Source organism: Anabrus simplex, chromosome 14 (assembly GCF_040414725.1).
Source record: "Anabrus simplex isolate iqAnaSimp1 chromosome 14, ASM4041472v1, whole genome shotgun sequence".
NCBI classification, from domain to species: Eukaryota; Metazoa; Arthropoda; class Insecta; order Orthoptera; family Tettigoniidae; genus Anabrus; species Anabrus simplex.
In genome coordinates, this window is record NC_090278.1 from 40,257,604 (window position 1) to 40,273,401 (window position 15,798).

General features: G+C 41.8%; 1 protein-coding gene across 1 annotated transcript in view; it reads right to left on the reverse strand.

The window, feature by feature from the left end:
* Positions 1-15,798, reverse strand: part of LOC136885413 (roundabout homolog 3) — a 301,768-nt gene that overhangs the window by 45,248 nt on the left and 240,722 nt on the right. Inside the window, exon 6 of the mRNA XM_068230336.1 lies at positions 2,535-2,669. Within this exon, the coding sequence (XP_068086437.1) occupies positions 2,535-2,669 (135 nt within the window). The remainder of the gene's footprint in view (positions 1-2,534; positions 2,670-15,798) is intronic.

The window sequence follows — 15,798 nt, forward strand, 5'->3', positions numbered from 1 at the left end:
CGCTAGCCTTCTGACCCCAACTTCGGAGGTTCGATCCTGGCTCAGTCCGGTGGTATTTCAAGGTGCTCTACGTCAGGCTCGTGTCAGTAGATTTATGTAACAGAACTAGTGCTGGATTAAATTTCGGCACCTCGGCGTATCCGAAACCGTAAAAAAGTAGTTAGTGGGACGTAAAGCCAATAACATTATTGTTAGTAGTAGTAGTGCCATTTGTTGGGAACACCATTGGTCTACGTTACCCGTCATTAGTACTACTAGAGGAGGAACGCCATGGTTCTTCTTTAACAGTGATTAGTACAGTTATGAGGGGCCGTTGACCTGGAGTTTGGTCCCCGTTCGATTGTTTTTGTTTCACGATCATTTTTATAATATCATTAATTTTAGATTGTAGTTAGTGGATACATTTTGAAGTTTTAACTTTCATTTCGTTGGGCTCTTACCATTAGGGGCCGGTGACCTAGTTGGTAGGTCGCTTTAAACAATAAACGTCATCATCATCATCATCATCATCATCAACATCGTCATCAGGAAACACAAGTCACTGCCTTCTATACGTGCACTGCTATCATATGCATGTACAATGAGGAAAATAAAATACTATGTTAAAACATTTTATGTAAAATTACAAGAAAATGAAGTGAAGTACGATGTTAAGGACACCTAGTATAGAAAGGGGCATGACACTCTCACCAAAGCCAACCCATATTTAACTGTTTCTTGGGCACTTCTCAGCAAGATATCACTACGAAATTTTGGAATTTTATTCTTTCGGCAATGAAGCTTCAAGTAAAATAATTTCAAAAATGCCATTGTAAATATTTTTCACTGCCATCTCCCCTTAAATGCATATTTCTTTTACAATTTTATGTCCTTATTTTCAAATTGGTAAATTTGTAGCGTGTATTTTTAGTTTGGATGTATACATTGTCAAACCTCCCATGCAGGGATGAGATCAGTATGTAAAGGACGTATGTATAGTCGTTCAAACAAGAACTATCACATGTTATTTTACCTGGTATGTTCCACAAAAGTAATATTTTATTAGACTTAATTTTTTCACACCAGGCAAATGCTGGGGCTGTACCTTAATTAAGGCCACGGCCGCTTCCTTCCCACTCCTAGCCCTTCCCTGTCCCATCGTCGCTATAAGACCTATTTGTGTCGGTGCGACGTAAAGCAACTAGCAAAGAAAAAAAAAGACTTAATTTTTTATCGAAATACGTAGTAGAGACATTAAGTTCGTGGACTGGCCGTCTAGTGTCGCTGTGGTGCACTACAGAGGAGAGTTTTGCACCACAGGATGTTGCCATGACAGTTGTGTGCTGGCAGTATAAGCAGAACTACGGTCTCCGTTGTGAAGGATAGTTGAATGTGAGCGGCGCTACCTTGGGAATGTCGTAGTTGAGCAACGGAAAATTTTAAATTCTGACAAAAATTAGGCAGATGCGATAGTGAAACGTTTGACATGATCAGTCGAAATCACCAGGACGGGAGAAAGACTGTGTGATCCTTGAACTGTTAGCGCCAGTCCACGAACATATTGACTGTAGTACGTACATAGAGGTACATTGCGTTGCCTACACTGTACGCGCCAGTACATCAAGTTATTATCTGTAGCACATGAGCGTACTATGTGTTGCCTACACTGTAGGCGCCAGTACATCAAGTTATTATCTGTAGCACATGAGCGTACTATGTGTTGCCTACACTGTAGGCACCAGTACATCAAGTTATCTGTAGCACATGAGCGTACTATGTGTTGCCTACACTATAAGTGCCAGTACACGAGCTTATTGACTGTTGTAGTGGTATTACTCACCTCCCATGTAGATATCTAGTACAAACTATTTATCTCTAGGTGTCTCGGCAATAATGACAAAGTTTTCCGTTCTGAAACCTCCGAGAAATATATCGAACTACGCACATATTAGCAGTCATTTTATTTCCTCATGCCATTCTCCGACTGATAATCCAGTACGATTCAAAGCACATTTTCATACCAAGTCGCTCAGGTATTTTCTTAGGATATGCCGTGGTTGTTCTTGGCTAGCTGGTGTGATCCATAGATAGCCAGAAGAGCGCTGCTTATCATAATCTGTTGTCTTGAAGATTTTGTGGTTCCCGTCCTCTAGAAATTATGTTCGCTGGATTGTCAAGAAATCCAACATGTTCCCAAGCTTCCAGAGTTTTTAGTCTCTGGAACTCCGAAACTCTATTGGTAGGTATTTACGGGTTTATAATGTTCACATACATACACACTTTTCCCTTTGTTGGGTAATTTAAACCACCTCTTGCATTCATGATTTATAAGTTGCACTCTTTTCTTTTGGAAGCCCAAAGTAAGTGAATACGTTTATCAAGAAAGTGGGATTGATCCTCTAATCGAATCTTTAGTTTAATCAGTTAATGGTAGTGGTGGTAGTGGTGATTATTTTATCCATGATAATACCAAATTTTTACGTTGGTAAAACCTGTGTCACTGTGAATGCTAAAAGCAAGTTGATGTAGTGAAGCCCAGAGATTGTCATACTCACATCTCACGTTGAGGAAGTATCCTATGGAACTGAACTCTCGACTCGTGCACTTGTACCAGCCACTGTGTTCTCTACGTATTGAGCTGAAGTTTAGATAGCCATCAACACTCTGCTGCACGGGGGGTTGACCATCATCTGAAAAGAAAAAAAAATACCACTTTACTTCTTACAATCTGTGTTGTATTCAGCTCCAAAAAAGAATGTTCATTAATAAGATAATACCTTACTCTTTATGAATTTATTTCCATAGCAGTTACATTCATTCATCTACACAAGAATTAATTCAAAGTATAGTGATTGCATCATCCTACATACCTCTACATTTTATTACTAACAGGTAGGAAAGCCCGTTGCCAACTTCATACAATGGGCTCTATGTGGTTGAATCTTAAATTAGTTAGAGTACGGAAGCGTCTGAAGGTATTTGGATTTTTCTCCCATGCAAAAGGTGTGAACACTTCTCCGAGTGTTGTCCCACACTTTTTACACTGCCTGACATAATAATTCAAGCACCAAGAAGAAATAGTCAGATGTTAATGTACAATTAATGTACTGTAAATTTGTACACGTACACACCATCAGTGGGTATGAAAATGATTTAGAGTTACAGTCCTCTGTGACAGGTAGAAAGGCCACCCAGTGTGGGTTGTTCGCATTTAGTGTATATAAAGGGTATGGAGAGTGCCATATATTGGGTGACCACTGTGAAGGACTCGGAGATGCCACGTTCTCGTGTGAGACAGCGTTATCACCACCTGACAGAGTTTGAAAGGGACCTCATTGTGAGTCTCCATTTGTATGGCTGAACGAATCGTGGAGGCATTCAGACATGACAGTGGCCCTGTGCAGGCCTGCATGGGAACGTGACGGCAGGCATATTCATTGTCAAGGTTCCGGCCAATGAAATCTGACCACCACAAGGGTTGATCGTCATAATGTGCACCAAACACATCGTAAACCCCTTCACAACTTCTCGTGCCATCCTAGAACAAGTAATGGGACTCCCTGCAACATTCTTTGTTATGCCGCACCATTGGTCGGAGACTAGCAGCAGTTGGACTAGGTAATTAGCGTCCTATGCGTAGGCTGCTGCTAACACCACAGCACTGTGTTTAGCGTTGAATTGCGGTTCTGCATTACCCCGGATGACATCGTCTGCGGGTATGGCGGTGACCTGGGCAGATGTCCCATCCTTTCACTGTTTTGGAGAGGCATAGCGGTGTTAATCCTGGCCTTGCCGTGTGGGGAGACATCGGGTATGAATTCAGGTCATGGCTGCTGGTGACTGAGGAAACTCTGACGGCTCGACGGTACGTCACGGACATCCTGTATCCTCATGTGTTACCTCTCATGCGACAATATCATGGTACCATTTTTCATCAGAACAATGCTAGTCCGCACACGGACACGCCAAATATCTCTACGAACGTTCTGCATGATTTAATGTATTCCTGTCGCTAGCAAGATTCGTAGATCTGTCAACGTTTGTGGCAACAGCTCCGACATCAAATCCATCCCAGTGCCATTATCCAGGATATCAATGACAAGTTACAACAGTTGTGGGCCAGCTTGCCTCAGGAGAGGATGCTACAGCTCTATGGATACCCTTTCCAACCGAATCACTGCATGCAAGCCAGAAGGAGTGCAACGTCATACCGATAAGTGGTCTCATACTGCCAAGTTCTTTGTAAATTTGACTCGATTTAGTAATCACTGAAGTTACATCACCATTTCAACACGTGAAGTTCCATTTCGATTCCTCCTTATTTTATAGGTACTTCAATATTTTTCAATCAGTGAATTAATTTTTTAATGTTTTGTATTAAAAAAATAGTCTCTGTTATTATATTTGTTGTATTTAAAATGGTTGTTATGTGTTTCTTCTTTATTGCATACTTGTCCCCGCCTCAACACAGGTTCTTTTAGAAAAAAACTCATATTCTACAATGTCGGACCTTACGAGTTGTTAATAGTCATCACTAGAGCCTGGATTTTTATGCATTAATAGGTTAGAATGCGAAGTTTCTGAAGCGAGCAACAAGTATAGTCTACCTTCACAACGATTATGCTATGGGGTTTGCATAAACATTAGGGGTACGGCCCATCAGAACTCCTATAATCTATGTTACTTTTGCTACATTATGGAAGAGCGGCTGGCCGACACTTACAATTAACCAACTTTAGTTTGCAATATAACATGTTACGGCATGAAAATCCTGGCTTTGGTCATCACAAATGCAAGATTAATTGGGAATTGTCGTCTGTTGAGAGTAAAGGGTAGGTCAGTGTGTGTAGGTGCAAGGTCAATTCGCGGAATTAAAACGATATTGCCGGATAACGATCTTGTGCAATAATGAAATTTGGCTTGATGTATTTTACTATAAACCTTGTTCCATTACATAACCCTCTTTCGGTATTCAGATTTCTGAGGAACGTAGTAATAGCTCTTAACTGCAATTCAACCTTATGAAGTAGAATTCCGAATGGGCATAGATCATGGAGTGCCGGAGTGTGCGGTTCAGATGGTTGAGTCGCTGGCCTTTTGCTCCTAGCTTGGCAGGTTCAATTCTGGCTCAGTCTGATGGTATTTGAAAGTGCCCAAATACGTAAGCATCGTGTCCGTTGGTTTACTGGCAAGTTCAAGGACTCCTGCGGGAGATAATTGTTGGACGTTGGCGTCCACGAACATCGTCAAAGGTAGTCAGTGGGACGCGGAAGCAGTAACGTCCTCCTTCCTCTTCTTAGATCATGGAGGAACTTGGTTAGATAATACAGTACTGCAGTATCTCCACCGTTAGAATCAATGGAATCCGAGGTTTAATGTACACTGGAGTCCAAAAGTTAATCATAAGTTACGAGTAAGCAGGGCAACAGGAAATAGACCGCAAATCGCACGACATATGCACCTTCCAACATTACGTGTTCGCTCTGTATAGGAAAGGAATGTTCCCTGCTTTTGACTAGCGGCGTAACCGCAAGTAAACACAACCAGTGCCTGCGCCCCATATTACCTCAGTCGTGTTTGCCCTGTTATAGTGTGCGGAGTGTAGCCTCGTGGTGAACGTGACAACTTAATGGCACAACGACGCCATTTGGACCCCGTTTTGCAGGGTAGAATACTCGGCCCCCTGGAAGCAGGCCAGACACAGACCGAAGTCGCCGTATCCTTTAATGTGCCAAAAAGTGTCATTTCCAAGCTTTGGAGACGATTTCGAGACGCAGGAGGTGTTGTCAAAGGCGTACCTTAGTTATCAGAACCTTTCTGACACTGATTTTTGGACACGTTGTGTGACATATGGTGCGTGATTCAGCTTCCGTTTGATTAGCAATTCGTCTAACATTCCTATCAGGCGGTGTTTAGTGATAATGCTGAACTTTTGGACACTTGTCTAATAGTGTTGTTCCCGCCAAGCAAACATGAACACCGTTAAGTACATCATTATTGACATTAATATGACTTACTGGTGCGGGTCATATACGAAATTTTCGTCAGAAAAGGGTAGACATACACATCATCATCATCATCATCATCATCATCATCATCATCGTCATTTTGATTTTACATACCACTAACAATATTTACGGTTTTTGGAGACGCCAAGTTACCTTTATGTTACCTTGCAAGAGTTCTTTAATGTGTCCGTAAATATATCGCCACGAGCCTGAGGTATTTTGCCATCTTCAAATACCACCTGAATGAGCCAGGATCCTGAAAGGTAGATTTAGGCTCATAAGGCCTGCGTACTACCGTCCAAGTCACTTAGCCCGGCTTATCATTATTAATGACAATGTTTGTTCGATTTGAATCCAAGAACGTAAATGTTAGCATAATTCATTTTTTCTGCTAGTCGAGTGACGGTAGCGATAGGTAGTACTGCCTTAGACACTGTCTCCCGAATGCAAGCTCACAGCTTAGTGGCTCATGCTGCACATCCACTCGCTTGGTGTACTCGAAGAGTTACAATTAGTACTCATTGATTTACAATGTAACATGGGACTAATCGAAGAAGATAATGGAAGAGTTAACATTGGTTTTTCTAAACCATTGATAAACCTCACAGAATTTCGTAAATTTTGAGGTGACATATTACCAATATACAGTTCAGCTGTGAATACTTGTTTTCCAAGGTGAAGCTTGCCGAATTAGACGTGATAATCCGACTGACAGACACGCACGTAAGATGTGTAACGAGAATTGTTTCCAACATAAAGTCCTAATTTAATTTTGAAAGAAAAATTGCAATAATAATTTATTATTATTCGTTTCAGCCGGCTGTGGACCAAGTTATTTCAACCGTTTGCATCCTTGAGCTTTAATTCTTTGCCAGTATTCCATCATTCGCTTTCTGTGTGCCTCCTTTCTTTTATCAGTCCACTTCTTGCCTGTTTTCAACTTCGGCTTTTCTTGGAATCGCTGGTATGCTCGAACTTCCTTCTGGAGAGGAACACGTTCCTGAATGTCTTCATGTGTGATCCCTATTTCTTGAAGGTCTTTTTCAACTTCGGTGAACCAGAGTCTCCTAGTTTTCTTGTTTACAAAGTAGGATAAGATCTGGTTGGCCAATCTCTGCGAGCTCATACGTGTTATGTGGCCATAAAAATTAATCCTCCGTTTCCGAATGATGTTCGTTATCCTTTCCACATGCAGGTACAGTTCATTGTTATGCCGTCTCCTGTAGTCACCATTTTCTCTGAGTGGTCCTAGGATCTTCTTGAGGATTTTTCCTTCTTTGGCTTCTAACTTGTCAATCAAAACCCTTCCTGTTCAATACAAGGCATTCTGCTACATAAAGGGAATCTGGACGAATGACTGAACAATAATGCCTAAGCTTGGCCTTGATGGACAATAATAATAATAATAATAATATTAATAATAATAATAATAATAATAATAATAATAATAATAATAATATATTCACGAGGTCTAGAATGTCTTTCATTTTCTCACAATTCACGACATTTACCATTCTTCTGTCGACATACTAATTTCTTTCGATTTATCGGAATTATTTGTTTCCTCTCTGGGTGGAATCAAGGGATGCATTATCTGCACTCCCTCTTTCGACTTCTAGCCCCAAACAGCAAATCTATGTGTTTTCGTGTAGCAAGGAAAATATACGAGTCGATTTGATGTTTCATTGCATATTCCTTCCTAAACCCCACGGGTTTGCAGAGTGAACTATTTGCTGGCCACATTTGGCTTGTAGCTCATAGTTCTGGACACCCACTGTTTGGGGTATGGAATTAACTTGCTGTGACAGATAAGCACGCTGTGTGACACATTATTAAGACGTGATGTGGGACATCAACTATGGTGGTGTGAAGGCTATTATCATGTCACTTCCCATACGTTTCACAATCGAACGTCAATTTGGCAGCGTAACAAATGGTCTTACCACGCTCGACATAGGAGGCCTTGACACAGCCGCCTTCTTATCTCCATAGCAACCGGCAAGGTGTTTAAAAGTTATGACATGCCTTACTCCGGTAAATCCGCATGGCTTTATAGTAAAGGATTTAATGGCACGAAGAGGAAGAAAGAAACTGTTTGAAATGTTAACTTTCTTCCCTTCTATTCTTTCCCATTCCAGTCATTAGAACTAATGGCATTTTCCTTTGTAATTGAAACCTAGAGAAACGTTAAACCATGAGTCAAGGCGAACCCCTACACTAGGAATTCTCCATTCTTCATTGGATAGAAACATTAGTAGTAATATTCATTAAAACGCTTTAAATGATTCGATTTTTGACTAAACATCAAATTTTCAATTTAAACCTTTAATTGAAATGAAAACTGAAGAACAATTGGATAACGTAAATATGGTTTTAGAACACAGAAAAAACTAGTGAAGCCATATTACCATTACGTCAAATTGTGGAAAGAGGGATGTAAGTCAACTGGAAAACTTATGTAATATTTACTGACTTGAAAGAAGCCTTCGATAATATTGACTGGGAATACATTTTTCAGCTAATGGGGAATATAGGGCTTGACTGGAAGGACAGGTGTCTAATTCTGAATCGATATAAAGCTGAAAGGCGCGGAAGTTGATGTTGATGGTAATTAAAGAGAAGCAAGAATTAGAAGAATAGGAGGCTGCCGACTGTCACCATATCTCTTTAACCTGTTCATAGAAAATGCAGTTAGAGAAATTAAAGGGCATGCTAAAGGGGTGAATTTTAATGGTATTCAGGTGCACAGTACCCACTTTGCAGATTATATTGGTATCTTAGCTAATGCTAAGAACATTCAATAAATCCTTTGAAAAATACAAGAATATAAAGAAAACAAAATTCAAGATAGTAGAGAAAAAGAAGCCTACAGGTAGAAAAAACTTAAATAACTCACGGATAGAAAAAGTCACAGAATTCTCCTATTTGGTTAGTGTAATAACTATACCTCGGATGGATTTGTACGTGGTAATAGGTTAGAATGCAAAGTGATTTGGTTTGTAGTAAGTGTCATGCAACCCGTTGTACCATGATGTAGGAAGAGTAGCATAAATTCAAGGAGTTATATAGGCTTTACCCCTAATATCTATGCAAATCTCATAGCATAACCGTTGTACAGTGTAGGGTATACTTGTTACTGGCTTAAGTAAGTTTGCATTCTAACCTATCAGCACCTAATAATGCGGACTCTAGTAATAACCTCTGACAACGGGTCCCTTTCACAAATTAACAAAGAAATAGTGGTAACAAAACAAGCCTTGCAGAATAAGAAAAAAATATTGCTAAACAAGCATCTCAGTTTGGAGACCAGAAAATATTTTCTCAAGAACTTTATTTGGACTGTGCTACTGTATGGGTGCGAAACCCGGACATTAGGGAAACAGGAAGAAATAAAACTTGCAGCTGCAGAAATGTGGTTTTGGAGAAGAATTAGAAAAACAAGTTGGATGGATAAGAAACCAAATGATCTTGTTTTAAAAAACGTGAAGGAGGGTCGTTGTTTATTAAATACGATAAAGAAAAGGACACGTACTGAGAAATGACTCTCTTCTCCAAGGATGCCTTACACCAGGAACTGGCATGTGGTTCATACAGCAACATTAAGGGGCTAGCAGGAGATCGTCAAATGTGCGTACAGTGACAAAGCCTTGCCTTTAGGTGATGATGTTGATGATCATGATGATCCCCCAATTCTTCCTCTATGAAATCCTGTTATCACTTTTTCCCCAACACAATTTTTAAAAGTCTAAATGCTGCATTTAACGCGTAGCGGCACGGCGTATATAGAGCAAGTCCACGGCCTGTTCTCTCACATTGTCAGACAATAGTGGCTTCAAAGTTCTTTCGGACTACCATTTCAACAGTCCTCTGGAACATGTTTACCTTGTAGTAGGCCCCGGATCAGCACAAGAAGAGACAGAAGTCATTTACTGTCCAGATCAGTTTAAAAAGTATATTTCTTAAAAGTTTCAATTGTATTTATCTAAGTTAAAATATTATCATCTCATTGCCCTGAATAAAATGGTGCTTGCGACAGAGTTCTTATCAGATTCACCTGTATTTTCTTATGAAGTTTCAATATGCTGCATTTTATGTTCAGGTGAGTATTACCTTCATATCTTTGTTCCTAAAATAGCACCAAACTAGACTTTCGTGTATTGTATGAATAATGAAGAGTTGAAGAACTTATATCTGCAATAGTTTATACCTGACTGCAAAACCCAGAGTTAATATTAAGTATATGAGTAGGTCTATTTTTGACAAGTCTGTCAAATTATAACTCAAAAATAACAAAAACTCTGGTGCATCTTATTATCTTATTAATATTATTAATCTTAATCTTACCGAGCTCGATAACTGCAGTCGCTTAAGTGCGGCCAGTATCCAGTAATCGGGAGATAGTGGGTTCGAACCCCACTGTCGGCAGCCCTGAAGATGGTTTTCAGTGGTTTCCCATTTTCACACCAAGCAAATGCTGGGGCTGTACCTTAATTAAGGCCACGGCCGCTTCCTTCCCATTCCTAGGCCTTTCCCATCCCATCGTCGCCATAAGACCTATCTGTGTCGGTGCGACGTCAAGCAAAATAGCAAAAAAACCTTAATATTAAACTTAATCTTAGTATTATTAATCTAAATCTTAATATTAGTATTAATCTTAATTTTAGTAATTTCCATTAGAGTGTCACCATTATAGGGGAGTTGCGTACGATTGTTTATGCTGGACGATAATTATAATTCTATTCTTTTAAATATTCACAAATGTCTGTCGAGATGTCGCTTGAGAGTTGAGTTTACTGAACACAGCGCAGAGCGCATGCGCAGGGTTGGTGATTTTCCGTGAGTGGATCAGAGACCTTGACAATGTCATATGTTCTCAAAGCTTTGATAGAAGATTATCTTAACCTAGCTTTATTTCAAATATAAATTGTTTATTGAACAGCTGGCGAAGTGAATTTGTGAGAACGTGTCGTGTGGTTGTGGAATATTGGAAGTAGAAGGTGCATTGATGTTAATATCTGTGTCCGACATGTTTGACTTTGGAAACAAGTGCGAAGCTGGTGCGCTGAGCACAGGTGCGATGCTATCCATACCTAATTTGTCAAACAGTTGCATCATAATGAAAATGTGAACTCTGATTGGTTCAGAACCTGTATCATAATGAAGCTTGAACTATAACGAGCCTCATTAAGATTCAGTTCTCTGGCATATAATATATATATTTCGGCATCGTCGAGCATAAAAGGAATTTAAAAATATACACTGACTGACAGAGCAAATGCAACACCAAGAAGGAGTGGTCAGAACTTTATGCCAATTGCAGGGTAGACTGACGTCACTGAGGTATGCTCATGATGTGAAATGCACCGCTGTGCTGCGCACGTAGCGAACGATAAATGGGACACGGCGTTGGCGAATGGCCCACTTCGTACCGTGATTTCTCAGCCGACAGTCATTGTAGAACGTGTTGTCGTGTGCCACAGGACACGTGTATAGCTAAGAATGCCAGGCCGCCGTCAACGGAGGCATTTTCAGCAGCCAGACGACTTTACGAGGGGTATGGTGATCGGGCTGAGAAGGGCAGGTTGGTCGCTTCGTCAAATCGCAGCCGATACCCATAGGGATGTGTCCACGGTGCAGCGCCTGTGGGGAAGATGGTTGGCGCAGGGACATGTGGCACGTGCGAGGGGTCCAGGCGCAGTCCGAGTGACGTCAGCACGCGAGGATCGGCGCATCCGCCGCCAAGCGGTGGCAGCCCCGCACGCCACGTCAACCGCCATTCTTCAGCATGTGCAAGACACCCTGGCTGTTCCAATATCGACCAGAAAAATTTCCCGTCGATTGGTTGAAGGAGGCCTGCACTCCCGGCGTCCGCTCAGAAGACTACCATTGACTCCACAGCATAGACGTGCACGCCTGGCATGGTGCCGGGCTAGAGCGACTTGGATGAGGGAATGGCGGAACGTCGTGTTCTCCGATGAGTCACGCTTTTGTTCTGTCAGTGATAGTCACCGCAGACGAGTGTGGCGTCGGCGTGGAGAAAGGTCAAATCCGGCCGTAATTGTGGAGCGCCCTACCGCTAGACAACGCGGCATCATGGTTTGGGGCGCTATTGCGTATGATTCCACGTCACCTCTACTGCGTATTCAAGGCACGTTAAATGCCCACCGCTACGTGCAGCATGTGCTGCGGCCGGTGGCACTCCCGTACCTTCAGGGGCTGCCCAATGCTCTGTTTCAGCAGGATAATGCCCGCCCACACACTGCTCGCATCTCCCAACAGGCTCTACGAGGTGTACAGATGCTTCCGTGGCCAGCGTACTCTCCGGATCTCTCACCAATCGAACACGTGTGGGATCTCATTGGACGCCGTTTGCAAACTCTGCCCCAGCCTCGTACGGACGACCAACTGTGGCAAATGGTTGACAGAGAATGGAGAACCATCCCTCAGGACACCATCCGCACTCTTATTGACTCTGTACCTCGACGTGTTTCTGCGTGCATCGCCGCTCGCGGTGGTCCTACATCCTACTGAATCGATGCCGTGCGCATTGTGTAACCTGCATATCGGTTTGAAATAAACATCAATTATTCGTCCGTGCCGTCTCTGTTTTTTCCCCAACTTTCATCCCTTTCGAACCACTCCTTCTTGGTGTTGCATTTGCTCTGTCAGTCAGTGTATAATAGATTCTTTTGGTAAAAGATAGCAGCGTTTCACTCATGACTTCCCTTAAGTTCCTTAATTCACACAGCGGTTGGGAGCGTTGGAGATCACCAACTTTCAATTTCGTTAATAATTTCTGTTATCAGTCGTTCTATAATGGCATCGTAATTTCCGTAGTCGGGCGCCTTAACCAGGATATCTGCGATCTGAGTTAATATTTCCACGTCATTTGAACTCACTACTGTGTCATATTTCGTCTGATGGCGAGTTATGTTGCTGGTACGGAACTGGGCTTCAACTTATATAAACCATATTTTAGGATGTGGCTTCCAGAACTGTGGGACTTTTAAAAATTACGCGCGCTACCGAATGTTTTCTTTCTGGTACTATCTGCTTCATTTGCGTGCAACATCACGTCGGGGTCACCAATGTGGGTAAGATATTGAATTATCCACATGAAGATCCGTAGTATTTTTCTCTTATTTACTTAGAATTTACGAGACAAAAATTGAGTGTTGAGCATTTAAAAATCAATGTAAGTTCACTATCCCATGATATAGGCAATGCTATATTCTCGGCAACTTTCTAAGTTAGGAGTGAGTACACTTTCACTGCAGGGACTTGATCCTTAAGGATCAGGGCTAGCAGGCGGCCTCTAGAGGGTGTCTCAAAATATATGGCATAATTCATGGTTCGCTTAATCACATTTAAAGAAGGAAGGGTTATTCTGCCCAAAGGCAGGTCCGAACCTCCGCAGAGGTGTTCCTGAGCCGGAGTTTACGTGCGGTAGGTTGGTCAGTTCCTTTCCGCTCCTCCATTCCCTTACCCTCCACCAACAGCGCGTGGTAACCCATCGAACTCCTGACCACGCCCAGTGTTGCTTAACTTCGGAGATCTCACGGGATCCGGTGTTTCAACACGGCTACGGCCGTTGGCTAAAGAAGGGAAAAGGTGTATATAGACAAGGGTCTGAGAATGCGTACTTTCTGTGATGGACTAGAATCTCATCTGTTGAGGTCTATCTTACATGTACAGATGTACTCCGGTCATTACCTTACAAGAGGTGCTCAAATCCCCGTCTTCTGCCATACTACACGCTTGTGCTCGTCATCACATGGAGTTGCCAACAAGCTTAAATATTCCCAGTATAGTGCGTATTGTTTGAAAGGATCTCATAATTTTGCTATGAAGTGTTGTTTCATCCTCCATAAAAGTCGCGTAACTACATAGAAAGAAGTCGAACGGGTTTAGATCAGGTGACCGTGGAGGCCAAGAAAGTATGCATTTTCGAGCCCACGTCTATATACACTTTTCATTTTCTATGAGTAATCTAACCGTGAAATTATGTCATGCATTTTTGGAACACCCTGCATACAGCGAAATTATTGTTGTTATTAAAAACTATATTTTCTTATGTCGCCCGTTCCGTGATGTAGAGGTAGTGTGCCTGACTCTTATCTGGGTTCTATTTCCGCCCAGGTCAGAGATTTTACCTGGATCTCAGGGCTGGCTCGAGGCCCACTCACTGTACATGATTACAACGAGAAGCTAACTGACGGTGAGGTAGCGGCCCCGGTCAAGAATAACGGCCGAGAGGATTAGTCATGCTGACCACACGATACCTCGTAATATGTAGGTCTTCGGGCTAAGCTGTGGTCGTTTGTTAGGGGAAGACACTTCGCAGCCGCTGAGCCATTGAGGGGGGGGGAGCAGATTTTCTCACGTTGTAACAACCAACTGAGAATATCACTACCCATTTCAGCTGTTGCAAAACATGTAAAATAATTGTATTACTTTTGCACTAATATTTAGTCGTATCTTCTTCTTGTAACATATCCTCATCGGATGTCGGTTGTCTTGTTCTCAGCAACTCGGAAATTAGTTGGATGTACTAAGCTCATACCATTCTCGTAGATTCCGTATCCAAGATATTCTCCTTCTTCCTTCAGTTTTACGTTCTAAGACAAGCTGAAGGAGTCTATATTTACCATTTCGATTGCTATGGCCATAGTACTGAAGTTTCTGATGTTGTGCATGAGCTTCTTTTAAACGTTATAATATTTCACTGTTACGTAATCTGTGAATCCATGTTATTCTGAACAGGCGTCGGTAGAACCACATCTCAAAGGATTGAAGATTTTTGGTGGTATTATCCGTTAAGGTCCAAGTCCGGCACCGTAAAGTAAGACAGAAAATACGTAACACTGAAGGAAACGGAGGAGACTGATCTTAAAGTCCCTGTTACAGAGAGGTTTGCTCATTCTCTTGCCTGTTCAATCCAGGACCTGCGTCGGACTGGCTCCAGTGATGTGCCAGCTACTGTCAAGTTAATAGCCTGAATAACATGTTTGCCTATAACCATTAGTTTGGTATTTTTCATGATTAAACGCAGACCCGCTGCCGGACTGTGTTCGAGCACACAATTCAGATCTTCAGCACTTGTTGCAAGCAGAACAGTATCATCTACATATCGCAGATCATTATTATTTATTAACAACGATGCCCTCCTGTTTTCCTTCCAGTGATTCAGAAATTAACCTTTTGGTATAAAAATGCAAGAGGAGTGGAGATAGAACTCAGCCTTGCCTCACTCCTTGCGTTATTTCAGTACAGGTTGGCAATAATTCGGATATCTCTATCATCCGTGCCAATACCGTGTAGGATACGCAGCTATGTTTCATGTTTCTCATGGTCGAAAGCTGTTTCATACTCTATAAAACAAGCATATACATTCATATTCCAAAAGTGTATATATTCTTTCTTTTGTCCATGTTTATTTTATGTACAAGTAGCAGAACTTAACCTTCGAGGAGAGGCTGTAGTTGACAGTCACTCGTTTCAGCTTACGGCCTTCGTTCACGTTTAGGCCAGCGCGTGTAGACTATCAAGGCAGCCTCCGCTCTCCTCGTATGAACCGCTTATAATTAAATATTACATTACATTATATAAACCTTTATTTTCTCCAGATCGGTACAGTTTTCCAACCTAATGGATCTTTTTGGAGAAAATACAGGTAAATATAACAAAGTGATGAAGGTTATCTAAAAGTCTACTCGCTCTAGGTGTATGTCTGCGTGGGTGTTTCCTCCTGCCACCTCGGGCATCTTCTCTTATTCCATCCTTGCAGTCGTTCCTCTGAACATGGCCAGCC